The 27282-nt window shown below is 41.9% G+C and overlaps 1 protein-coding gene across 2 annotated transcripts in view; it reads left to right on the top strand.

Annotated features, from left to right (window-relative positions):
• Window positions 1-27282, top strand: part of LOC126183551 (myotubularin-related protein 2) — a 204586-nt gene that overhangs the window by 53059 nt on the left and 124245 nt on the right. For both annotated transcript variants that reach the window (XM_049925629.1, XM_049925628.1), the window contains 2 exons: window positions 19691-19843; window positions 24166-24482. In XM_049925629.1, coding sequence (XP_049781586.1) covers window positions 19691-19843; window positions 24166-24482 — 470 coding nt within the window. The remainder of the gene's footprint in view (window positions 1-19690; window positions 19844-24165; window positions 24483-27282) is intronic.

The raw sequence follows: 27282 nt of genomic DNA, 5'->3' as shown, positions 1-27282 counted from the left end.
CCACTTCATATCGCTCTGCAGTGTTACGCCCAAATATTTAATCGACGTAACTGTGTCAAGCACTACACTACTAATGGAGTATTCAAACATTACGGGATTCTTTTTCCTATTCATCTGCATTAATTTACATTTATCTATGTTTAGAGTTAGCTGCCATTCTTCACACCAATCAAAAATCCTGTCCAAGTCATCTTGTATTCTCCTACAGTCACTCAACGACGACACCTTCCTATACACCACAGCATCATCAGCAAACAGCCGCACAGGCCAGTTAGGTTTAAGTTCTTTGGGAATGATGACCTCAGATGTTAAGTCCTATAGTGCTCAGAGCCATTTGAACCTGCCCGTAAACAACATTTCTGGGTCATACATTATGTCTAATCTTCTATATATGTACAGTTTTCATTTTTTACACAGACCATTAAGTTACAAGTGTTACACTACTGCCATCTAATGCCTTTGCTTTCAACAGCATAATATATGTGTAAGTAGCTAGTGTTTCTTGTAGCCCATTTTGTGTTATAATTATAATAATAATAATAATAATAATAATAATAATAATAATACATGCACCCTCCCCCTCCCCACTTTACCTTTGTGCTCATATTAAATTCTTGCAGAAGTTCTTTTGCTAGTAACATACCATAAACAGAAACAAGTTATTGGAAAATTATTAATCAGTTAATACAAATATTTTGTGTTGTTTGATCAAACTTTTGTTGGGAAGATAGGCATGGTGAGTATTAACAAAAAGTACAATACGGAAGTATAAAATTTGTCATTATTGATCAGGAGCTCGTGCCCAGTTCTTAAGTTTTAGGAAGTATTCCTGTCACCTTTACAAAGTTACAAACATGTATAGAATGCTTTATATGTACATTAAATAAGCTGTTCAGGTGTTTCAGATACGTAATTACTGCACAATTAATCAGTAAAGGACAGCATATTGATGGGTGTGTTAACTAATACGAACTGGTGTCAAGTAATTAATAACATAAATTGTTGTGAGGCTGCATTAATATCTATACTTTCTTCCAATTTTACTACATTTGCAAACAGTTCGTGATATTCAAGTATAGTTACAGTGCAGTACATAGCAACAATAGTCGTCTAACCTGCCATTTCACAGTACCTGAATTGCACATCTGAGTGACAGTGTGTTGGTGTCACGTATAAGATGCACAAAAAGGAAGCACAAATTTGTGGTACGTAAAACTTTTGCCAATAAACAAAAAAGAAGTCAATGAACATATTCTATGTTCATAAAAATGTAGGTATACAAATGAAGATCCCCTTTTTATAATATTCTTCTTTGTTGTAAACTGCACCATATTGCAGAGAATTGAACCAATATGTCAACCACATCTAATACTGTAATATAACATTGGTCCAGCATTTTACAGTATTGCATGGGTAAACATTTATCAAGATAGTGACACACAAAGAAAAGGAGAGAAATATTTATTGGTAGCATAGGTCAGTATTTTAAAACTTCCTTTGCAGTTGCAAGATGTATGGAAAAGCATTAAAGGACATAATGGTAAATCACTAAGGGAATAATCATCTCGTTAAAAAAAAAAAAAAAAAAACCTGTACATAGAAAGCAAAACAAACTGTGACCCAAATTTTCAAAGGCACTTTCAAAAGTGAAAAAGATTGACACTGTCATGTGAAAAGCAAAGTAGATCTCAAACCATTGATATATTGCAAACTTGCTTAATATAAGACCTCTGCAAAGTTGTCAGTGGTACCATAGTAATCAAAGTCAAGTAGGACACAACTGAATGCCTCTGGCTGAATTCAACAGAAACTTCAGGTGAAACGTGTGTGTGAATTTCAAATACCTTGTCAGGGCTTACCACACCAATTGGCCTAGCAGTTCGTCAGTCATTGACTCTGTGAAGTGTCCATTGTCCTGCAGTTCCATCATCGACCTTGGACTAAGTTGCAACCAGCTAGCCAGTGTGGGATTGTCACCTTCTGGAGCCATGTTGAGCTGTCAACAGTCTTCGCTCTGGCTATGAAGATACTTGGCCTCTCAACGCTCTGGGCCCCCTAGACTTATTACTGTGATTGTGTTTGGAGACTTCAATCTTAGACACTCTGCCATTCTACTTTGAACTAGTTACTCATCAAGACAAACTACACACCCCAAAAAAAGTATTGCATCACCTCGGTTCCGAGAGTTCTGGAACCTGTACAGAAAATTGGAATAGAGATCAACATAAACATCATTTCCACCGTTTTTATTGCTCATTATAACCACACATTGCATGTTCCACCACCATACAGAGAGACCTTCAGAGGTGGTGGTCCAGATTGCTGTACACCCCGGTACCTCAAATACCCAGTAGCACGTCCTCTCGCATTGATGAACGCATGCATTCGTCATGGCATATTATCAACAAGTTCATCAAGACACTGTTGGTCCAGATTGTCCCACTCCTCAACAGCAATGCGGTGTAGATCCCTCAGAGTGGTTGGTGGGTCACGTCGTCCATATACAGCCCTTTTCAATCGATCCTAGGTATGTTCGATAGGGTTCATTTATGGAGAACATGCTGGCCACCCTAGTTGAGCAATGTTGTTATCCTGAAGGAAGTCATTCACAAGATGTGCACGATGGAGGTGCAAATTGTCTTCCATGAAGACGAATGCCTCACTAATATACTGCCAATATGGTAGCACTATCGGTCTGAGGATGGCATTCACGTATCATTCAGCCATTACGGTGCCCTACGTGACCACCAGTGGTGTACATCAGCCCCACATAGTGCCTCCCCAAAACAGCAGGGAACCACCACCTTGCTGCACTCATTGGACAGTGTGTCTAAGGTGTTTAACCTGACCGGGTTACCAGCAAACACGTCTCTGACGATTGTCTGCTTGAGGGCATATGTGACACTCATCGGTGAAAAGAACGTGATGCCAATCCTGAGTGGTCCATTCGGAATGTTGTTGGGCACATCTGTACCACACTGCATGGTGTCATGGTTGCAAAGATGGACGTTGGGAGTGAAGTTGTGCATCATGCAGCCTATTGCGCATGGTTTGAATCATAACACGACATCCTGTGGCTGAATGAACACCATCATTCAACATGGTGGTGTTGCTGTCAGGGTTCCTCCGAGCCACAATCCGTAGATAGCGGTCATCCACTGCAGTAGTAGCCCTTGGGTGGCCTGAGCGAGGCATGTCGTCGACAGTTCCTGTCTCTCTGTATCTCCTCCATGTCTGAACAACCCGAGACCCCTGGACACGTCCCTTCTTGAGAGCTCTTCTTGGCATGAAGTAATAATGCAGACACAATTGAGCTGCAGTATTGATCGTCTAGACATGGTTGAAGAACAGACAACACAAGCCATGTACCTCCTTCGTGGTGGAATGACTGGAACTGATCTGCTGTCGGACCCCTTCCGTCTAATAGGCGCTGCTCATGCATGGTTGTTCACATCTTTAGGCAGGTTTAGTGACATCTCTGAACAGTCAAAGGAACTGGATCTCTGATTCAATATCCACAACCAATGTCTATCTTCAGTAGTTATGGGAACCAGGGTGATGCAAAACTGTTTTGATGTGCATATTAGGAACTTGATTTATCTGATCAGAAGTGTTTAACAGATGCAATACCAACAGGAACTGATTGTTATTTTCAAGTTTTCAACTCTTCCTCTTGTCACAAAAGATCTGTGAAGTTTATTTATGCAATTGTTAATAAAACTTTTGCTCTATATCTACTGGGGAATCTGTACATTCTGGTATGTGTTGTTCACTGACCAAATCATCCCTATTACTGTAGAAATTATCCAAAGGAAGACCGTGGGGAGACAGTGGAATTTTCCAAGTGCCTGTGTCTCTGAATTCAAAGCGAGTACGAGTTGGTGTGTGACAACTATGATAATGGTAGAGCTTCAGTTATGGTGCAAAACACCAGTATAGTGGCTTTCCATGTAGTTCACCGAAAAACTACTTGCATCTCTAGTATCGTATAATGTAAGAAAACACCACAAGTGTTTACAATATATAGAGTTAACTTTCTATTTTAGGCAATTTACATCAATAAAGCTGTTTGTAAATTGGATTAGCCAAAATATGTTTAAAATAAAAAATACTCAAGGATCCTCTTCAAAAACTTACACTCAGGGTCATCTTTTAGTCAGGTAACAATGGTGTGTTACCCAGTCACACAGTCATCACTGGAGGAGACTTCAGTCATCTGATCATTGTTTGGAATAATTACAGTTTAAGTGGTGGGCCTAACAAGACATCTTCTGAAACAGTACTACGTACTTTCTCTGAAAACAACCAGGAACATAAAGTTTGAAAGCCTGCTCATAGTGTAAAATGTATTGAGATCTAATGGTAACAAATATTCTTGATGCCCTTTGAGAATGTCAATGTTGAAGGTAGTATCACTGATAGTGAGACAGTTTTAGCAATAACGATTACAAAGTAGAAAGGACACCTAAAACAAGTGGGAATATCAACATGTTCAGTAAACTAAATGTCATATCTCAAAGAGGAACCTAAAACATTTAGCTCTGGCCTGCAGTATATTCAGAAACTGTTGCCAATGTTTACAAGTACAGTTTATAAAGCACAGGATAGATAAGTACCTAGTAGAATTTTTTCAGGATGGGAGGGCTCCCCGCATGCTGTACAGTATCTGTAAAGAGAACTTGTCGGGAAACAATAACTGCACAATAAATGTAATAGGGATCATAGCTACAAATTGAGAGATCCCAAATGAAAAATACTTTCCTGTCTTTGATGTGCAAACGTGTGAAACCTTCAAGGAGTACCACAGCAAAAGATCTGTTACAAAATGAACGAAATTCTGGTTGTATGTAAAGGCTGTGATCAGTGCCAAAGTGAGTGTCTAGAGACTCATAGATGACAGCAGATGAGAAGTGGAAATGCTGAACTCGGTTTTCAAAGGCATCTTTAAAGTGGAAAAATCTAGGAGTACTCCTTACCTTAATTCTAGCACCACAGCAAAGACAATAGTGGAATTTAGAAACAGCTGTAATTTTAAAATTTAAACAAAGGTCCATCTCATATTCTACATGGAATTTACAATTGAATTAGCCCCTCTTTGACTAATATACTTTAGGTGGAAGAGAGACAGAGCAAACGCACCCACCTTACAAGGAAATGTAGCAGCAGTGATCCACGAAACTACTGTCCAGTGTCTTTGACATCCATTTACTGTAACTTCTTAGAATATATCCTGAACTCAGACATAATGAGATATCTTGAACAGAACAACCTTGTCCATGCCAACCAGCATGAATTCCAAAAAAACATATATAAAAACCAACTCAAGCATTTGTCACATAACATCCTGAAAGCCATGGATCAAGGCGGTTGGCTAGATATAGTTTTTCTTGATTTCTAAAAGCATTTGACTCTGTACCACAGCAACACTTAATAAGGAAATTGTGATTTATGTGGTATAGGATGAAATTAGTGACTGGATTCAGAATATCTTTCTAGGGAGGACACAGCATGTTACCTAGGAAGAACAGTCATTGACAGATTAGTAACGTCACGCATGTCCCATGGAACTGTATTGGAACACTTACTGTTCATATTGTATATCAGTGATATGGCAGACAGTGTTAATAATTACATCAAAACTGTTTGGAGATGATAGAGTTACGTATCTATAAGGAAGTACTGTTAGAAAAAATCTGCACTAATATTCAGACAGATTTCAAAATTGTTCAAAGATTGCCGACAAACTTCAAATGTTCAGAAATATAAAATGGTTTACTCCCCAAAACATATAAACATAGTATCTTTTGGTTACACTATCAGTGAGTCACAATTGAAATTGGCCAACTTTTACAAATAGGAGAGTGAGCAATTTGTGGGGATATGAAGTGAAACGGTATCACAGTCTGTCATAGGTGAAGCAAATGGCAGTCTGTGGTTCATTGGTACGTTGGTAGGATCCTGGGAAAATTCAGTCAGTCTAGAAAGGAAATGGCATATAAAACATTTGTTATCCATGTTAGAATATTGCCAAAGTTAGAGAGACCCCATACCAAATAGGACTAACATGGGAGTAAACACATTTAAAAAAGGGCAGCACAAATGGTGACAGGTTTGTTTGACCCATATGTGTGTTGAGAAGGTGCTGACAAACCTGAACTGCCAGACACAGTAAGATAAAATTATTTAAAAACAATCTTGATCGCAGACGATGTTAACTTCTGACCAGTTTTGGCCTTTTAATTATGGGCCATCATCAGAGTTTGCACCATCTGGATGACGGTGATGGTGCCTGACCCCATCATATAGGTGGTCCAAACTCTGATGATGATCCATAATTAAAAGGCTGAAACTGGTCAGAATTTAACATTGGCTGTGATCAAGACTGTTTTCAAATAATTTTATGACAATAAAGAGCTCTGTTCTCCAACAATGTTATATAAAATTATGAACAACATTAAGATAGATGCCAAGTTCCTGCCAAAGCCCGGTTACAAAATTTCAAGAACTAGTGTTAAGTGAAAAATCCAGACATACACAGCTCCCTAAATATCAGTCCCATAGGTATCCTGAAGACAAGATTATGCTACTACAGTATGTGCAAAGATATTCAAGCAGTCATTCATTCTGCATTCCATGCATGAATGGAACAGAGAGAATCCCTAATAAGTAGTACAATGGTATGTAACCTCTGCCACACCCATCAGTTATTTGCGCAGTACAGTGCTACGTACCGTCTGCCATGCACTTCAGTGATTTGCAGTAGGTGAAGTGGAGGCTAATAAAAATAATGAAGAGAGTACCAATTTGATTGACCCCCAAACCTATGATAAAAGATCTAAATATATTGCCAAGTGGAGAAATGTGGAATTAAAACATATGAAAGTAGGTATATGTTCATTTGGTGAGCCAAAGATTGAACAGAAATCATGGGTGGGGGAGGGGGGGAGAATCATGAAAAATTAACAAACTGTGTGTATCCTTCAGAAACAAAATAGTAGTTTTAGGAATTATGTAAAGGAAATGTTATTGAAACACACTTTTATTTTGTTTATAAGTATCTGAAGACAGAATTCCTTTTCCTATATGACACATCGTCTCGACACAAAATTTACACAAAATTTAATTCCTGAAGAGAAAAAAAAAAAGTATACTTGGAATACCAGGTACTCTATGGTTAACTGTGCATATAATTTATTTTTATATTTGTGCCTTGTTCTAAGCATAAATACTCTAGTTGTCCTACATATTGTACATCTGTATAATATAAAATTAAAGGATCAAGTAAATAAGAAGGTGTATGAACTGAAGTATAGTTCTTGCCACATCCTCTGTCCCCACACATACACAATCAATTTGCACACATGTAATTCTCATGTGAGAATACATTTTAACATGCAAACTAAGATAGCAGCAGACTTGGCTTGTGCAGTTTTAGCTAATGCCAGTGCATTTACCAGGGATTAATCAGTAGACATTGATTGAAAACCCGGCTTTGTTCACTATTGTTATTGACTTTTAATTTTAATACATGCATGTAAATACTTGGTGATTTTTTTCCAGACTTCTCCACTTTCCTTGTCACTTGTATTTCATTTTTAATTGAACATTCTCTCTCTGTGTGTGTGTGTGTGTGTGTGTGTGTGTGTGTGTGTGTGTGTGTGTGTGGGGGGGGGGGGGGGTTGCATGCATGCGCATTTGTTTTTGTTTGTCTGGTGAGAGAAGTGTGATGTGTGTGACTGCAGTGATATTGGGTAATACTCTTCATATGACTGTCTCTAGATCATAAATTTCATAGTTATTTATGTTCTATTTTTTGTTTCAGTGTCTTCTTTCTCCTGTATGTTTTTTAACATTTAATTTGGTTGAGTCTTGTGGTTTTTGTTTTATTTTAGTTTCCTCCTACTAAACAAACCTTTCCATATCCATTTCCAATTCACATCAGTAAGAAAGTGAGTCCTCTAAAGCTTCGCACCTGGCTGAACCTGCCAATGATTCAAGGAGGTGACTGTGTGGCAAAGAATAGCAAACCACAAGATAGTCCTCCAGCACAGGGGCCTCAGGAAGACAGTGATGGAACAGAATCTTTGGTACTGCTTTGCATTGTTCATAATACTTCATTCTACTAACTGTGCATGATAATTTTTATTTATGTCTTATCAGTGTGATGCATGGTGTGTGTTTGCATGGTGTGTACTTGCATGCTGAGTAAGTGCCACATTAATGCTGTAGTGGTTCCCAACTCACAACTGAGAGAAGTTATGGCCCTGCATGCTCGTTTGCCTTAGTTCCAAGATTATACAGACTACTTTTACACTTCTTTCCTATAATGTTCCTTAAATTAGATAATCATTGTGATTAATAAGATGTGGCATGTTACATTAGCTCTGAGCTTGCCAATGTTTTCACTGCTTTTGTATGTAGATAAGATTGTAGCTGCTGCTATTTGCTGCATTGTGTAGCATTTGATGTGTGGTATTTATAATATGTACAGAGGCAATATAATTGCCACAATATATGCTATTTTAGGATTCTACAACATATGATATTTATCTCTGAAGATAACACATGATTTGTTAAAGTGTTGAAACTATTCTATGTGCTAATGTACATATTTGATTTCTCAAAATTGTTTGCATGGAGTGAATATTATGCTCTTTTCTTTACAAATTTCAGATATCTTCAGTGTTACAGGACCAGTACCATTGGTATTCCCTTCTGCTCTGTTTCATGTAATAACCATATTTTGTATGTACTCAGTAGGCTTTTATGGAACCTTCACAAAGGTGTTAATAGTTTTTAGACATTTAATTTTAATAAATGCTATCCATATAGTTGGAGATAGTTAAATCAGTAATTATATTTATTTAGCATACAACACAGAATGAACCAATGCTACCACACAGCTATATGTTGTAATAATCACACTTTTATCATCAGGTTGTCTGTGGTTAAATTAGCAATCGGAAGCAATTGAATTTTTCAAAGTAGCAGTCTTAAATTACATTTATTGGATAAAAGTCATTATTTCACTTCAAAATTTATAACTGTTCAACTTTTCCATCATATGAAAATACATCTCCTTCTTGGAGTGCCTCCTTTTCCTCAGCATTATTTTGTATCAAGTTCACTTGTTGTAACACCAGCTGATTTCTAGTACTATCTAGTGAAGACTAAGTACATGGCATCACATGAATGCAATGAATCATCAACTGTTATGATGTTATTGAACGTGGAAACACAAAATGGAGATTTTAAAGTAGTACAAGAACTTTTTATCCAGATAACTGACAAGGTGTAAAACTTTACTTCCGCTGTTTTTTCCCCCAACATTTGAGGCTTTAATGAAACAAATTGGTTACACATGTATCATTCAAAGTTTTGCTGGCCACTACTTTCTCCCATCTTTCGGGCAGTGTACGAATCCTGTGTCGAAAAAATTGTTCATTTTTTGAAGCGATTCACAAATCGATCCAATATGTGACTTTTTCGTGAGATCGGAAGTGTTTGTCAGCCAGGCCATGCGCCATTGATCTAAACAGGTGATAGAGGGAGCAATGTCTGCCCCCCTGCGGGTCCGGGGTAAGAATAGGCCCGAGGTATTCCTGCCTGTCGTACGAGGCGACTAAAAGGAGTTTCAACTGTTTCGGCCTTCCATGTGATGGTCCCCCTTGGGGTTTGACCTCCATTTTTCTAAATTTCTACAGAAGTACGAGCCTTTTGGGGAAGGACACCTTACGTGGTGTACCACTGGTCCTAAGTGCACTCAGACCTTGGCACTCAGCATTGCACCGGCGTTGTAACCATACCCACTATTGCTCAAATTGGGCCTAAACGCCTTTTGGGTTGTCCCCGTTACGCCCATAGTGCGTCTCCATCTGCACCAGCGATCATGATGGACTTTCCATGGCACCAGAAATCCAGCACGGTAGCCAGCCCGTTGTGGTGGGGTCGTCATGTACCCTCTAGGTTGTAGCCCCCTGACAACACAGGGATCGTACTGCCGATACCTGAGCTGCACCCTCCCCACGTCGGCCAAGGAGTAGATGCCCGTCTCCTTGGGGCATCAGGACTCCCGGCAATGGTCATCCTGCCAGGTGGCCCTTGCTGCGGCTGGGTGGCGCCCGTGGGGAGAGCCCCTGGTCGGAGTGGGTGGTATCGGGGCGGACGTTTCGCAGATGAAACGTCACCACGTATCGGGTCGCTCTGCGGCCGAGTCTTTCAAAAGAAAAAGTACCGTTTCTGGTTCTGGTTCTCCTGCCCCTTCCCCCTTGGCCACTCCATGGGAGGAGGGACAGGCCCGCCGGCTTGGAGCGAAGTACTTCCCCCGCTATTTGGTCTGTTCTCGAACCGATGGGGGGACATTCGCCACCTCCAAGCCCATGTTCTTTGTTCAGCACATTGAGGACATCTTCGGGGAAATCGAGGCTCTCAGCAAGATGCGTTCAGGGTCCGTACTTATCAAGACCACGTCCGCCACACAGTCGGCGGCGCTCCAGGCGTGCGACCGCCTAGGGGACATCCCAGTCTCCATTGTCCCACATCTGGCACTCAATAGGACGCAGGGGGTTATTTTTCATCGTGACCTCCTGCTACAATCTGATGAGGAGCTCAGGGCCAACCTGGAGCGCCGAGGCGTGCATTTCGTCCGGCGAGTCCAGCGCGGCCCCAAAGACCGTCGCATCGACACTGGGGCCTTTATCCTCGCCTTCGAGGGGGACGTTCTCCCAGAGAAGGTAAAGGTAATGTGCTACCGGTGTGACGTGCGACCCTACGTTCCGCCTCCTATGCGCTGTTTTAGGTGTTTGCGCTTTGGGCACATGTCGTCACGGTGTGAGGCTGAGCCCCTCTGTGGCGATTGTGGCCGTCCTCTTCGTGAGGAACATACATGCACCCCACCACCTCGGTGCGTTAATTGTCCTGGCGTCCACTCGCCTAGATCCTCAGACTGCCCCGCATATCAGAAGGAGAAGAAGATACAAGAAATCAAAACTTTGGATCGGCTGTCTTATTCTGAGGCCAGGAAGAAGTACGACCGCCTCCATCCCGTGCCATTGACCACTTCATTTGCCTCAGTTGTGTCCACTCCTTCCGCGGTATCCTCACCCCTCTCCTGTCTCCCCTCCGCCTCCTCCGCCCATCAGGGGGCTCTGCCTCCGCCTCCCAAATCCCTCCCTTCCAAATCCTCCTCCCCCGTGGCCCCCACCCCCCTCTGCCCCAGGGGCCATCCTTCCTCCTCCTTCTCCCCACACGCCACCTGAGAAGCGATCCTCTTCTCAGGCGTCCATCGGGGAAACGTTCCGGACCCCGGCTTCCGAGGTCCGGCGTTCCAAAACGGACCCCGCGCGTGAGGACCTTCTTCGGGTCCAGCCCACCATCCCTGTGCCTCCTCGGCCTTCCAAGAAGGCCTCCAAGAAGAAATCTTTATCCCCCTCTCCACCCCGGCGCGTTTCGACTGACGCTCCATCCGTGAGTCGCCGCTCCCGGCCGTCCTCAGTTTCGCCGGGACGCTCTGCTGCCAGGCGCTCAGCTGGCCTTTCGTCGGCAAATGATGCTGCCCCTCCTACACAACCAGGGACAGCGGCCGCAGCTGGCGACCAGTCGATGGAACCGGATCCGCCTCCCGTCGGTTGTAGCGTTGTTCCCTCGCAACCTGGCCCTCCGCGGCCGTCGAGGTGACCAGCTCTTCCCCCGTCTCGTTCCCACAACTTTTTGACTAGCGATGGCGTTGTTTCATTGGAACATAAGAGGTATTCGATCTCATCGGGAGGAATTACAACTGCTCCTCCGCCTGCACTGTCCGCTCGTCCTTGGACTCCAGGAAACCAAGTTGCGCCCGACTGACCGTATTGCCTTTACCCACTATACCTCGGAGCGGTATGACCTTACCCCTGTGGACGGTGTCCCAGCTCATGGTGGGGTCATGTTGCTCATTCGGGACGACGTCTATTACCATCCCATCCCATTGACCACCCCACTCCAAGCAATAGCTGTCCGCATTACTCTTTCTGCTTTTACTTTTTCAGTTTGTACCATCTACACTCCACCGTCGTCTGCCGTTAGTCGGGCTGACATGATGCACCTGATCGTTCAGCTTCCCCCGCCGTTTTTATTGTTTGGCGACTTCAATGCCCATCATCCCCTTTGGGGCTCTCCTGCATCCTGTCCAAGAGGCTCACTCTTGGCAGATGTCTTCAACCATCTCAATCTTGTCTGCCTCAATACCGGCGCCCCGACTTTCCTCTCGGACTCCACTCATACCTTCTCCCACTTGGACCTCTCAATATGTTCTACCACTCTTGCCCGTCGGTTCGAGTGGTATGTCCTTTCTGACACCTATTCGAGCGACCACTTCCCCTGTGTCGTTCGTCTCCTGCACCACACCCCATCCCCACGTCCTTAGAGCTGGAACATACTGAAAGCTGACTGGGGACTTTACTCATCCCTGGCGACCTTTCCGGACCACGATTTTCCCAGTTGTGACAGTCAGGTCGAATACCTCACGGCTGTTATCATCCATGCTGCCGAACGTTCCATTCCTCGTACTACTTCTTCACGTCGCGTTTCCGTCCCCTGGTGGAACGAGGCTTGTAGGGACGCTATCCGTGCTCGACGACGTGCTTTACGCACCTTTCGCCGCCATCCTACGTTGGCGAATTGTATTGAATACAAACGACTCCGAGCGCAATGCCGTAGAGTCATCAAAGACAGCAAAAAAGCTTGTTGGGCCTCTTTCACCGGCTCCTTTAACAGTTTTACTCCATCTTCCGTCGTTTGGGGTAGCCTGCGCCGGCTGTCGGGCATTAAGGCCCACTCCTCGGTACCTGGCCTGACCTCAGGTAATGCGGTCCTTGTTGATCCGGTGGCTGTCGCCAACGCCTTTGGCCGCTTTTTCGAGGAGGTTTCAAGCTCCGCCCATTACCATCCTGCCTTCCTTCCCAGGAAAGATGCAGAAGAGGCTCGGCGACCTTCCTTCCACTCGCTGAATCTGGAAACCTATAATGCCCCCTTTACTATGCGGGAACTCGAACGTGCGCTTGCACTGTCCCGGTCCTCTGCTCCGGGGCCGGATGCCATTCACGTTCAGATGCTGGCACACCTTTCTCCGGCGGGCAAAAGCTTCCTTCTCCGTACCTACAATCGCGTCTGGACCGAAGGTCAAGTCCCCATGCGTTGGCGTGACGCCGTTGTTGTTCCTATACCCAAACCCGGGAAGGATAGACACCTTCCTTCTAGTTACCGCCCCATTTCTCTTACAAGCTGTGTCTGTAAGGTGATGGAGCGCATGGTTAATGCTCGGTTAGTCTGGATTCTTGAATCTCGACGGCTACTTACTAATGTCCAATGCGGCTTTCGTCGCCGCCGCTCCGCTGTTGACCACCTCATGACCTTGTCGACATTCATTATGAACAACTTTTTGCGAAGGCGCCAAACGGTAGCCGTGTTCTTCGACTTGGAGAAGGCTTATGACACCTGTTGGAGAGGAGGTATCCTCCGCACTATGCACAGGTGGGGCCTACGCGGTCGCCTGCCCCTTTTTATTGATTCCTTTTTAACGGATCGAAAGTTTAGGGTACGTGTGGGCTCCGTATTGTCCGACGTCTTCCTCCAGGAGAACGGAGTGCCTCAGGGCTCCGTCTTGAGCGTAGCCCTTTTTGCCATCGCGATCAATCCCATTATGGATTGCATTCCACCTAATGTCTCAGGCTCTCTCTTTGTCGATGACTTCGCGATCTACTGCAGTGCCCAGAGAACATGCCTCCTGGAGCGCTGCCTTCAGCGTTGTCTAGACAGCCTCTACTCATGGAGCGTGGCAAATGGCTTCCGGTTCTCTGAAGAAAAGACGGTTTGTATCAACTTTTGGCGATATAAAGCGTTCCTTCCGCCATCCTTACATCTCGGTCCCGTTGTTCTCCGATTCGTGGACACAACTAAGTTTCTAGGGCTCACGTTGGACAGGAAACTGTGTTGGTCTCCACACGTCTCTTATTTGGCGGCCCGTTGTACACGTTCCCTTAATGTCCTCAGAGTTCTTAGCGGTTCATCTTGGGGAGCGGATCGCACTGTCCTGCTTCGCTTGTATCGGTCCATAGTCCGATCGAAGCTGGATTATGGGAGCTTCGTCTACTCGTCCGCTCGGCCGTCCCTCTTACGCCGGCTCAACTCCATCCACCATCGGGGGTTACGTCTTGCGACCGGAGCCTTCTACACTAGTCCTGTCGAGAGTCTTTATGCTGAAGCTGCCGAGTTACCGTTGACCTACCAGCGCGACGTACTGCTGTGTCGGTATGCCTGCCGTCTGTCGTCTATGCCCGACCACCCCTCTTACAAGTCCTTCTTCGCCGATTCTCTCGACCGTCAGTACGGGTTGTATGTGTCTGCCCTGCTGCCCCCCGGAGTCCGCTTCCGTCGCCTGCTTCGACAATTGGATTTTGCCCTCCCTACCACCTTCAGAGAGGGTGAGAGCCCGACACCACCTTGGCTCCAGGCTCCGGTTCATATTTATCTCGACCTCAGCTCACTCCCGAAGGATGGTACTCCGGCTGCAATGTATTGCTCACGGTTTGCCGAACTTCGTGCTCGACTTGCCGGTCACACCTTTATTTACACCGATGGCTCCAAAACTGACGATGGTGTCGGCTGTGCCTTTGTCGTCGGGGCCGCCACATTTAAATACAGGCTCCTCGACCAATGTTCCAGCTTTACGGCCGAGCTTTTTGCTCTCCATCAGGCCGTTCAGTATGCCCGCCGCCACCACCATTCATCATATGTACTCTGCTCTGACTCACTCAGTGCTCTTCAGAGCCTTGGAGCTCCCTATCCGGTCCATCCCTTGATACAACGGATACAGCAGTCCCTCCATTCTTTGGCTGATAACTGTGGTTCTGTCAGCTTTCTGTGGGTTCCCGGACATGTGGGAGTGCCTGGGAATGAGGCTGCGGATGCTGCAGCCAGGGCTGCAGTCCTCCTGCCTCGGCCAGCCTCCCATTGTGTCCCGTCATCCGACGTTCGTGGGGATGTCTGTAAGAGGCTTGTGTCGTTGTGGTGGGATGCTTGGTCATCCCTCCAAGGAAACAAGCTCCGGGCAGTAAAACCGCTACCAACTGCTTGGACAACATCCTCCCGACCATCTCGGCGCGAGGAGGTCCTTCTGACCAGGTTGCGGATTGGGCATTGCCGGTTTAGCCACCGCTACCTGCTCTCCGGTGACCCAGCCCCGCAGTGCCCTTGTGGTCAGGCATTAACAGTGCGCCATGTTTTATTGTCGTGTCCCCGTTTTAGTCAATTTCGTGTTGTCCTGTCCCTGCCATCTACTTTACCGGATGTTTTAGCTGATGACGCTCGAGCAGCTGCTCGTATTCTGCGTTTTATAACTTTAACTGGCTTGTCCAAGGACATTTAATCTTTTTACTTATTTTGTCTGCATCTTTGTCGGGTCCTTCTGGTGTCCCCTCCATCCCCTTGAGTTTTACCAGATTCCATGTGCTCAAACAACAGTGACTGGGCGCTAATGACCTCAGCAGTTGAGCGCCCTTAAACCCAACCAAAAAAAAAAAAAAAAAAAAAAAAAAGAGAGCAATGTCTGGAGAATATGGCAGGCGGGGTATGACTTCCCATTTTAATGTTTCCAAGTGCAATGTGGGGTCGAGCGTTGTCATGCTGCAAAATCACTTTATTGTGGCTTTTGCTGTATTGCGGTCATTTGTCTTTCAATGCTCTGCTCAAATGAATTAATTGCATTAAATAATGAGCATCTGTGATTGTTTCACTTAGTTTTAACACCTCATAGTACACGACGCCAAGCTGGTCTCACCAAATGCAGAGCATGATCTTGGAGCTGTGAATATTCGGTTCAGCCGTCGACGTGGAAGCATGGCGGGGATGTCACCATGATTTTTAGTGTTTAGGATTATCATAATGAACCCATTTTTCGTCCCTGGTCACAGTGTAATTCAGAAATCCCTTCCATTTTTGCCTCTGAAACAACTGTACACACACACACACACACACACACACACACACACACACACACACACACACACACACACACACGCCATTCAACGTCTCGGTTTCAGCTTGCACGGGAACCAAGTTCCTTCTTTCTGAATTGTGCCCTTAGCCTTGAGACATTTTGAAATGGCTAGCTGTGTCACTCCCACTAATTGTGCCAATTCTTCTTGAGTTTGCCACAAGTCTTCACTCAGCAATGTCTCCAATTCTGCATGTTCTAAAACATTCTCTCTTACACCACTATGCCGGTCTGCGACGTTAAAATCACCGTTCTTTAAGTGTTGAAACCACTCACGACATGTTCTTTCACTAATAGCGTCCTTACCATATGTACTTGAGAGCATTCGATGAGACTAGGCCACTATTTCCTTCATATTGAAACAAAACAGTAACACCTCCTGCAAATGACGAGAATTAGGCTCGTAAACTGACATTTTCAATCAAGAACAACTTTATGATGCAGACACAAATTGACTAATGTGTGATTGAGGTTATGTTGACCAAGGTCCAATCTAACTGCCTGATGTCTGTGATCTGTTTCTTTTGACCACTACTTACCGTTGTCGCCACCTATTGGCAAACGGCGGAAGCGAAGTTGTACACTTTGTATTTTATGTCTACTGCTGTGACAAATTCAACTACATTTGAGTGGTGGTGCAACCACAGACATCCAGATGATGTGAATGTGGACATTACTTTACTGTTTGTTTCATGCTAAATAAATATAACAACATAAGGAATAATAGATAATGTAAGCAGTAAAGGTAACAACTCAGCTTGCTTTCTTTTGGAAACGGTATTGTTTAGAATGGTGTGGAGTGGGAGAAAGGATGTGGGGAGCAGAAGGCAGGGTGTCAAGGAGTGACTGATGGCCGTGAGGAAGAGACAGCTGGAACATTGGCACTCATGAGCTCATATTGGCCATGGGCAGGGGGAGGTATGTGCAACATACAATGATGCTAAGAGGTAGATTGGGAAGGATGATGGATCAGAGGAGGAGAAGGAGAGACTATGGAGAGGAGGGTGAGAGGGCAAGGTGAGTGGAGCTAGGGTAATGGGGTATATCATCAGTTTAAGAGGTGACACTACTTTGATAGAATGGGATATACCTGTGATAGGACTCAAGTAGGATGAATTGGATCGGTATATAGTACAGGTCTTCCACCTGTCTTCCACAGAGGTCTGACTCACCGAGTAAGGGGTTGGGGGAGTAGGTGTGGTTTAGGAATGGGCTTGGATATTGTGTAGATTATGTTGGTGGTGAAATAGAGAAGTGTGAAGGATTTTAGGTACGGCTTTTCTCATTTTCGTGCCCAATACTAGGTAGTCAAAGTCCTGACGAAGAATATTGTTAAGTTGTTCCAGTCTGGGGTGATATTGGGTGACTAGGACATTGCTCTCTTGCAACTGATTCATGGGGGAGAATTAGTAGCATGTGTGAATATGGCATGGGAAATCTGTCTGTGGATTAAGTTCAGTGTGTAATATTTGTCTATGAAGGTTGTAGTAAGACTTTCAGCATACTGGCCAAAGGATTGCTCGTGGACTGCAGTTGCACCATCCATGAGTAGCAAGACTATACGGGAGCAACTATAAAAATGCGGGTACTATTCATGATTAATGAGTCTGAGAGTGACAGATGTTTGTACGTAGCCATTGAACAGATAGTGGTCAATGCCCAAGAAGGTGGCCCAAACTGTTTATTGAGTTATTTATTACCTTTACTGCTTCCATTACTTGTATTCCACCAAGGTCTTTAAATTACCTTAAAAAATAAAAAAGTATTCCACTTTTGTGTGTGTCGTCATACCCATTAGGTGTCGTCATCCTCCTTGGAAGTCAAGAAAAAATTTGCAGCAAATTTGAAATTGCATCCAATCCACTTTTTTTTTTTTTTTTTTTTTTTTTTTTTTTTTTTTTTTTTTTTTTTGTGTTAATTGAATAGTGCTGATTTCCATCCAAAGAGAATAGACGATATTGTGACAAACCCACAGTAGCGCATATTTTGCAGTATTTGCTGAATATTAACAAAAATATTTTGATCTCCCTCTCCCTCTATCTTTTTTTTTTTTTTTTTTTTTTTTGCTAAACAGTTATATCATCATGTAAATCACGTACTCTCACTGACAGGGAAGGTTAGAAACCCAGAAGAGTGGTAAAATCAAACTAAACATTATTTTTTTGTGAGGTTGTGTGACTTACTACAAAATTGCTATTTTGTGAGACTTACTGTAAAATCACTTGAAATTGTCAGAATTGACAGTTAGCTGTTGCAAATGGCTCTTTACATCCTACAGATTAACACTGGGTCAAAGACAGAATGAGAGCTTATCCTTCCCATGAGAATTCCTCAACATAAGACAAATAGTTCATACACAGGTTGTCCATGGATAAACACTGTGTTGGTGTCATCAGCACTTACTAGTGTGCTGTAAAAGTGATCGCAAGTCCAACCAGATGATTCCTCAGACCACGTACTGTGTCAATGTGGCAAGTGTGGTATCCTCCACATTATGAGGTTTCACCCATTCCATTTCGTTCATCAATACACACACATGGTACTTTTGTGAAGTTGGATTGAGATTCACTGCTGACAGTAATGTGATGCCTCTTTCCTAAGCAATAGCAGTCAGTGCATGGAATAGCTTACCCAAAGACAGGGTGCTGCCATTTGCGAGCAAGTGATGTAACGTGACACACATTATATGGAACATGAAAGTTGTGTTCAAGTGGTAGGTGAAGAATTAATTGGATTTTGTTCATAGATTGTGGGAACCCTCTGTGGGTGGTGGCCATCTTTGTCTTGTGGCTGGAGAAGAGGATTGACTTTATCATATGGTACCAATTGCAGTTCACTGGGAGAATAGACTAACATACCTGGAAATTGCAAGTGTATGTTGAGGCATCTTCAGTTACTGGTACTGTGTCTAGTGCCTCTATGGGAGATTCCCAGTATTTCCTCAAACATTAAATAAATTGCACTTAATCTTTCGTAATCCTCAATGCCATCATGTTTGTTGTGGCAGTTCCAGTACTCTTGACTGAATGCATCTTTGTGAAATTGTGTTCCAGTTGCTATTCTTTCTGGGTTTATAATTTTTTTGTCAGTTACTTAATTTAGGATCCCCTACTATCTGCAGAGTTTTCAATCTGAAGCGTTTGAGGTATCTTGCATATTGAAACGGAGTTTTATTTTACCTAAATACAGAAAAATGTTATCCGTGACCTGAAGTTTATGCTTGTGGCATTTTAGAAATTTTGCTTGCCACTGACTTCAAAAGACATTGAAACACTTCCCATTTTTATTTAAGTTTTAATTTTCTCTTTAAACTGTATTTTAGTGTCTGTGTCTACATTGACAAAAATGACTGTGCTCAAATAGCTTGTAACAAGTCACATTTTTACCTCAGGTTTTGCATTTTGTAATTGTCTTTTTGAGTGTGCTGTGTGCTATGAAAATGAAAATGAGAAGTGTTAAAACTGCTGAATATCTTTCATAATTTTTGCAGGAAAAATTGTAAATTACATGGTGAATTCTGTTTTTTTTTTTTTTTTTCTTTCAGTGGACATCATTTCTGAAATGCTTGTTGTTGTTCATTTGTGGAATTAATATCATAACTTTCCACATTTTTGCTCACATAAATACTATGTTGTTGTTCTCACTGATGTACTGTTTTGACAGGAAAACCATTCAAGAAGAAATGTTTTTGAAAAATTGCAACATTATGCATTTCCATTATCACACAAGTTGCCACTTTTTGCATTTGAGTATTCGGAAACTTTTACAGAGAATGGGTGGGCTGTACATGAACCAATAGCCGAGCTGAAACGCCTGGTAAGAAATGAGAAATATTCTTCACCATTCTATTGAGTCCTTTAGTTAGTAAGAGTTGTAAAAAAGAACTGACTGAAATGACTGGGTATGAGTGCATAGTTTTGTAATAGCATTCTGACAATTTGTGAGTTCACTCTTGCAATTTATTTAGTTTTGAAAATTCCGTTCTTTAATTTGTCTCATAATGTGTGGGCCATGAAATGTTGATAGTTCTTCATAGCACATTGGTTAAGGCTCAGGCCCCTTTTGTGGAGGAAAAGGGTTCAAAACTCCACACGGTGATCAATCAGGTTTTGGTTTTCAGTGATTTCTGTAAATCAATCAAAAAAATATATAAATCAGTTGACAAGGTTGTAGTGGTGGCCATGTTTCGGTGCAGCCTGCTAAATAAAATTTATTAATAAATTGTCCTCAATCTTTAAGCTCTGTGTCTTTCCATATGTAAAACATGATGGTGTCCATGTTCTAGAAAAATCACAACTGTGTTTGCCTTCACCCAAATGTGGTTCACCACAGTCATGACATCCTCAGTGGGCATTTGTACTTTCAGAGGAAATGAACACTGCTGGAAAATTTTGTGAATTTGGAATATGTGAACTACGTTATTGCTACTGTTCACATTATGTTTGGTCCATCTTTAATGATCTAGATGTCAACAGGACATTAAACTCTAGTCTTCCTTCAATATGTTTGCCTGTTGTGCCCTGCAAGGGGACCTTATGTATTCAACAACTTAGATTTTCTTCCTAATCTTAGTATTTGAAGGTCAATGTCCAGAGATCAGTTTCCTAAAGCAGTTTGATGCACTTTGAAACACACCCAAAAAATTGACTTTGAAGATTTCTGAGTGTTGTTAAGTATACAAAATTTATGGCTTTAAACAGTGTCGCCCCTAGCTGAGTGTGTGGAGTTCTAACTTCATAATCAAGAAATTGCTGCTTTTATTCTTACTTGAAGCAACTTCTTTTTAAACTTACTCTAATTTCTTATTTTAATCAAATTGAAAAGTAAATTAACAAATTTTTAATAATGATTTTGTAATAAAAATAAAATTATTTAATTATAATACTATTATCATGAAAATATATTTGTAATAAATTAAAATTTGATACGAAATGTAAAAAGTCCTAGATTTTAATGAAAAGATGTAGTATATTAGTAATAGTGATAAATTATTTTATCACTTATGTTTTAATCTATATTCATAGCCCATTCATTCCAATTTATGAGTTAGGTTTATTGAACATCAATTCTTTTACTGCAATCTATTTGTTAGCAAAAGATTGCCAAAGGAAGCAGGGCAGAAATCTTGGTTCCAAGAGAACAGATGATGGTCAAAATCCTCAAGCAGGGTGGAAATCTCGGTTCCAAGAGAACAGATGATGGTCAAAATCCTCATTTATTCCGTTAACTTTTGGAATGGTGTAACTTAGGTGCAGTAAAGTTATTACTGCTTATAAATACATTAAATAAGAGTAATTATCATGTCAGTCACACTAGCTACTGGTGAACATGATCCCTCAAGAACAGGCAGTACAAATATATTCAGAAATTGTGTTTAAAAATACTATTACTTATTAGAAGCAGTTTCTTGCCCAAGACAGCCTTATCACAGAAGAATCTTCTCTGACAATTACTGAGGAGTCAATGCTAAAAGCAGATGATTTTCATCAGCATAATTTACAAAATTTGCTGGAAGAAATTGTAATTGATAAAGAATTGATTATTAGTGATGAAGTTGAAAACATTTTCAGAGAAGCTCAACAAGATATTTCTGATTGTGAACCAGAGCAAAAAATATTTAAAAGCAAGTATAACATTTCAATTGATTCTAAAATAAGAATTTTTAATATTCACCAAAAAGCAGAAGCATTGAGTTGTCGACAGGCATACACAAAAGGATAAATCCAAAAGCTAGCAATGTTTTCTTCCTTTTTTTGTGTGTGTGTGTGTGTGTGTGTGTGTGTGTGTGTGTGTGTGTGTGTGTGTGTGTGTGTGTGTGTGTGTTGACAAATCAGTGCTTCTGTTTTTCAGTGAGTAGTCTCCTTTGATCCAAAAGTATTTGCATTCTACAAGAACTTCACTACAGAACTTTTAATATTGCAAGATCTCAACTGAAATGGAGTTTGAAATAAAATAGAAAGTTTTGTATTTTAAAGATCGTATAGTGAATGCTTCTATGACAATATGTCTTAGCTGCTTGCGAGTCATGCAGGTGGTATGATTGTGATACATAATACTTTACCGTTTCTAATGTTTTGTCCAGATCTCTGTTGGATATCCTCAGAGGTACTCTTTGTTCCGCTGACTGACAGGTCAGGTGTCAGAAAGTGACAAAATACTGTGGAAAAGGGCGTAGTCGAAGTTTACATGTATTCGGCAGAGGGAATCCTTCTCGGAGATAAACCTTAACTACTGATTGTTATCTGCCAAAGATAAAACTTATATATCGTTTCTGTGGAGCAACTGTCCATATATCACCAAGTTTCATGGCTTCTTGTTAAAATTAACCCCATATTTATAAATTTTGATGGCTGCTCTATATAACTGTGAATAGTAGTTTGTCATTGTAGATAAATTTTTGCTTTCAGAAAACTTCACATTTTCCCAGTTGGGGAGTATGCTCCACTACATATGTTGTTCTCCGTCCCTCCCTCTATTTGGCAAAGACTTTTATGTTCCTCCAGCTGGGTGTTCTCTTTACATTGTGGCTCTGCTGTAGATTTTATCACATGTACATAGAGCTTCTGTACCTCACATGCCAACAGAGGAGGGTTTTTATCCTTTCCTGATCAGAGTATTTAAAACATTTTTTTTTTTGTTGGCCCAAATTTCAGTCTGGTATAAGGTTCCTCTTAAAATCTTTCTGATGTGATCAGTTTCTTCTATAATAAAAGGGAGAGAAACTATGTTCTAGATTAACTGATGTACAGGTATACTTGCTTTTCTCATTTTATCTGTCTGCACTGGCTGTTCTTTATTTTGTATGTTTTATTTGTTCTGTTTATTATTTGTATTCCTTACTCATACACTGAAGTGACACAGGTCATATGATACTTCCAAATACTGTGTCGGACCTCCTTTTGCCCAGCATAGTGCAGCAATGGGACATGGAGTGGACTCAACAAGTCGCCATGAGTACCCTGCAGAAATATTGAGCCATGCTACCTCTATATTTGTCCATAGTTGTGAAGGTGTTGCCAGTGCAGGATTTTGTGCACAAGCTAACTTCTTGATTACTGGATGTCTGATAATTTTTTGGATGGGATTCAAGTCAGACAATCTGGGTGACCAAATCATTTGCTTGTATTCTCCCAAATGTTCTTTAAACTGATCACAAACAATTGTGGCCCAGAGACAGGGCCCATTGTCGTCCATAAAAATTCCATAATTGTTTGGGAACATGAAGTCTATGAATTGCTGCAAATAGTCTCCAAGTAGCCAAACATAACTATTTCCTGTCAGTGATTGGTGCAGTTGGTCCAGAGGACCCAGTCCACTCTGTGTCAACTCAGCCCACATCATTATGGAGCCACCATGAGCATGCACAGTGCCTTGTTGATGACTTGGGTCCATGACTTCATTGAATCTGTGTCAGACTCAAACCCTACCATCAGCTTGTACAAACTGAAATCACTACTCATTTGACCAAGCCACAGTTTTCCATTTGTCTAGGGTCCAACTGATGTGGTCACAAGACCAGAAGGGGCACTGTAGGCGATGTTGTGTTGTCTGTCCCACATTGATTTCTGCAGTTATTTCACACAGTGTTGCTTGCCTGTTAGCAGTGGCAACTCTATGCAAACACCTCTGCTCTGTCATTAAGTGGAGGCCATTGGCCAATGTGTTGTCTGTGGCGAGAGGTAATGCATGAAATTTGGTAATCTTAGCACACCCTTGGCACTGTGGCTCTCAGAATATTGAATTCCGTAATGATTCCCAAAATGGAATGTCCAAGTATCTAGCTCTAACTACCATTCTGTGTTCAAAGTCTGTTAATTCCTGTTGTGCTACCGTCATCATGTCAGACACCTTTTCACATGTATAACGTAAGCACTAATGATAGCTGCGCCAGAGCGCTGCCCCTTTATACCTTGTGTTCACAACACTATCACCATCTATATACTTGCATATTGCAATCCCATGACTTCCGTCATCTCAGTGTATTTCCCATTCCCGAAGAATACACAAGAATTTGAGACCTGTAACAGAAGCAAAACAAGACACAAGGTAGCATTTAACAATAAAGTAACCCATTGCATCGAGTTTGTGATAAGTACTATCTTTATTTTGTGATTTTTCTTTTGCCTTCTATTTTTCAGTCAGTCCCTAATGACACTTGGAAAATCTGCAAGCTTAATGAGAACTACGAGATATGTGATAGTTACCCAGCAGTGTGGGCCGTTCCTGCACAAGCTACAGACGATGACTTGAGAGCTGTGGCCGCATTTCGAAGCAGAGGGCGTGTGCCAGTACTGTCGTGGATACATCCAGAGAGCCAAGCCACCATAACACGATGCTCTCAGCCATTGGTGGGTGTCGGTGGTAAACGTTCACGTGAAGATGAGCGTTACATTCAGCTTATTATGGATGCAAATGCTCAATCACACAAACTGTTCATTATGGATGCAAGACCAAGGTTTGTAGGCAATTATTAATTATTATGTTCTGCAAAAATGTTTTGTTCTTGTTACACATAAGTGCTGCACTATTGTAAAAACTGTAAATCTTTTCTATGTTTATTCAGTTATTAAAAGAAATATTTTTAACGTATGGTTGGTACTAGACTGGTAAGTGTTTCGTCCCAGGAAAGACGAGAAGGGGAATTTTGACTCCTGCATATAAATTGCACTGATGTTAAATTTTATTTGGTTTGATTTGGTTAGCAATATTACATAAAAGTATGGATATTTTTATTTGTTTGTTGATAGATAAACTTTTATTAATCATTCAGCACTACCCAGTCCACAGTGTTAATCCCTTCTAAGACACACTGTAACATGCCTGTTATTGTAACACCCTGTAAGATCTAGAAGATAGTGCAAGGTTTTGTTTTTCACCAGGACTTGCAGATGGATGAGGAACTAAGCAAAAGCTTGGAGAAGTAAAGAGTCCACTTCGTATATCATATAAAATATGTGATTAAGAACTTACAGGAATTTTTTAAAGAATCTTTATTTATTCATCAACAGCAATAACTTTGTCCCACTCAACTTGCTCCAGTGGGCTGATAATTTTGACAGGGTCTTCTGCAGCATATTCTAGAAGTTCTCTTTTTCAGGCCACTTCCAAATTTTTCCACGACAAAGATCCTGGAACCCTTTGTTGCTCTTTTTGTGACTCATGCTGGATAAAGTTTTGCTTCAAAGTAATCCCTCTTAGATATACCACAATACACTTGTGCCAGCAGTTTTTCCAATCTTGGAAGCACTTCAGAAACTCGCTTTTCATTATGGTGTTAAGCTCCTTCAGTGATTCTGTTTTTATCACATCAGTGGTGGCAAAAAGATGTCTTTTTGTTGTTCTTTTCAGCTTCGGAAATAGAAAGAAGCCGCAGGGACAATGTCCGGCAAATACGTTGGCTGAGGCAACATAAAGATTTATTTATTTATTTTTATTTTGTCCTCCCCCTGAGAGAGAGGAAAAAACAACATTGAGATCTGAACAGCTGTGATGTGATGATGAAATGTCCACTAATGGTTCGCCACACTTCTGGTAGTTTTCTTTAGATTGCTTCAGCCATTTGGTGCATAACTGCCAGTTAGTATTCCTTATTGACTGTACAGCTGTCAGATAGAAACTCATCGTGCACAATCCCATTATTGTAGAAGATAATGGTGAGAACCACCTTCACATGTGATCAACTTGTCAATTTTTTTGGAATTGGCTCTTCAAGCAGTTTCCTTTAGGATGAGTAGGCCTTGTTTTCGGTGTAGTACCTGTATACACGTTTCACCACCTGTTATAACCTTCTTTACAAGTTCTGGGTCATTGTTGAGTTAATTCAGAAATTCATGAGTAATGTCTACGCAACATTGTTTTTGGTTGAAATTCAACCATTTCAGAACAAACTTTGCTGTCAAGTTTCATACCGAAAAGTCCAAAAAAAATTGTTGAGTGTGAACCAAAGGATATGCTGACACCATCAGCAAATTCTTTAATGGTGATACCGCAATTTTTCAGAACCATTTTCTTTACTCCTTTTACATTATTGTCAGTAAGTGATGCGCTAGGACATCCAGGGTTGTTGTCACCTTCAATGTCTTCTTGACCCTATTTGAAACGTTTATACCACTCATAAACTATACCACCCATAAACTCTTGTCTTACTTGTAGTAGTTTCAACAGAACCCAGAATCAACATTTTGAATGAGGTGCAGCACTTCAATCCATTTCTCAAGTAAAATTTAATTGAAATTCTTTGAGCCATCTTTTTTGAAAATAAAAACCTGCCGAGCACTCGAAAAAAACACACAGCCTTTTCGACTGTCAACAGTAAACTACATATTCACTACACTGCAAATGCAAAAAGTATGAACAACCCAACTTGTGAAGACCATCATGGAAACCACCCACACTCCAACCCCGATCTCCAAAGTGTGCTACCCTGGTTAAAAGTCTAGAACCACCTAGAAAAAGTACATCCCATCCCAGTGGTATCAAATTTAGCTTCTACTGTGGTGAGCTTGTCAGCAGTACCTTAAGCACTGATTCCCTCAACATTGGACTCTTGATTGTCAAACAAGTACATTAGCCTGTGTGGAACATAGGCCCTCCCCTCTTGTGGTTCCTATAGCATCGTCTTCAGGGGCCTCAACTCCCCTTACCCAAGCAGAAAAGCTGCATACTTCTCTGAGGGACACATACACTCTTAGTCTTCAATTGTATTGAGCTGTAAAGTTTTTTTATTCACAATGGAGGAATAGTGTCATCATCCTGATCCTTATAAACCAGACAAAAACACATTGTGTTTAGACAGCTAGTAACTGATTAGCCTTACCAGTGTGTTCTGCAAACTGCTTTAAACTGTAATATCCTGACTATTACGTTGAGTTCTCGAATCGTGGGACCTTTTCTCCCCCTATCAGTGTGGTTTCTGAGAGAGACGATCCACAACTGATAGTCTGGATTTATTGGAAACAATTATCCAACAGTCTTTTTCTTAACACCAATATCTCATGGCAGTCTTTTTTTACCTGCACATTGCATTCGACATAGTTTGTTGAAATCACATTTATTTACCCTCCATGACTGGGGCTTTCAAGGCTCCCCACTGATTTTTACTTGACATTTTTCAACCCTCCAGCCATTTCATGTTGGAGTTTGTATATCGCTCAGCTCCACACAGGTCCAAGAGAAGTCTGTCCATCAGGGCTCCATGCTAAGTTTTCAACACTTCCTTATCAACATCAACAGGCTAGTGGCCTCCATCAGACCAT

The sequence above is a fragment of the Schistocerca cancellata genome, chromosome 4, assembly GCF_023864275.1.
Source record: "Schistocerca cancellata isolate TAMUIC-IGC-003103 chromosome 4, iqSchCanc2.1, whole genome shotgun sequence".
In the NCBI taxonomy this organism is placed as follows: Eukaryota; Metazoa; Arthropoda; class Insecta; order Orthoptera; family Acrididae; genus Schistocerca; species Schistocerca cancellata.
The sequence above is the reverse complement of the archived record's forward strand: the minus strand, read 5'-3'. Positions and strand labels throughout refer to the sequence as shown.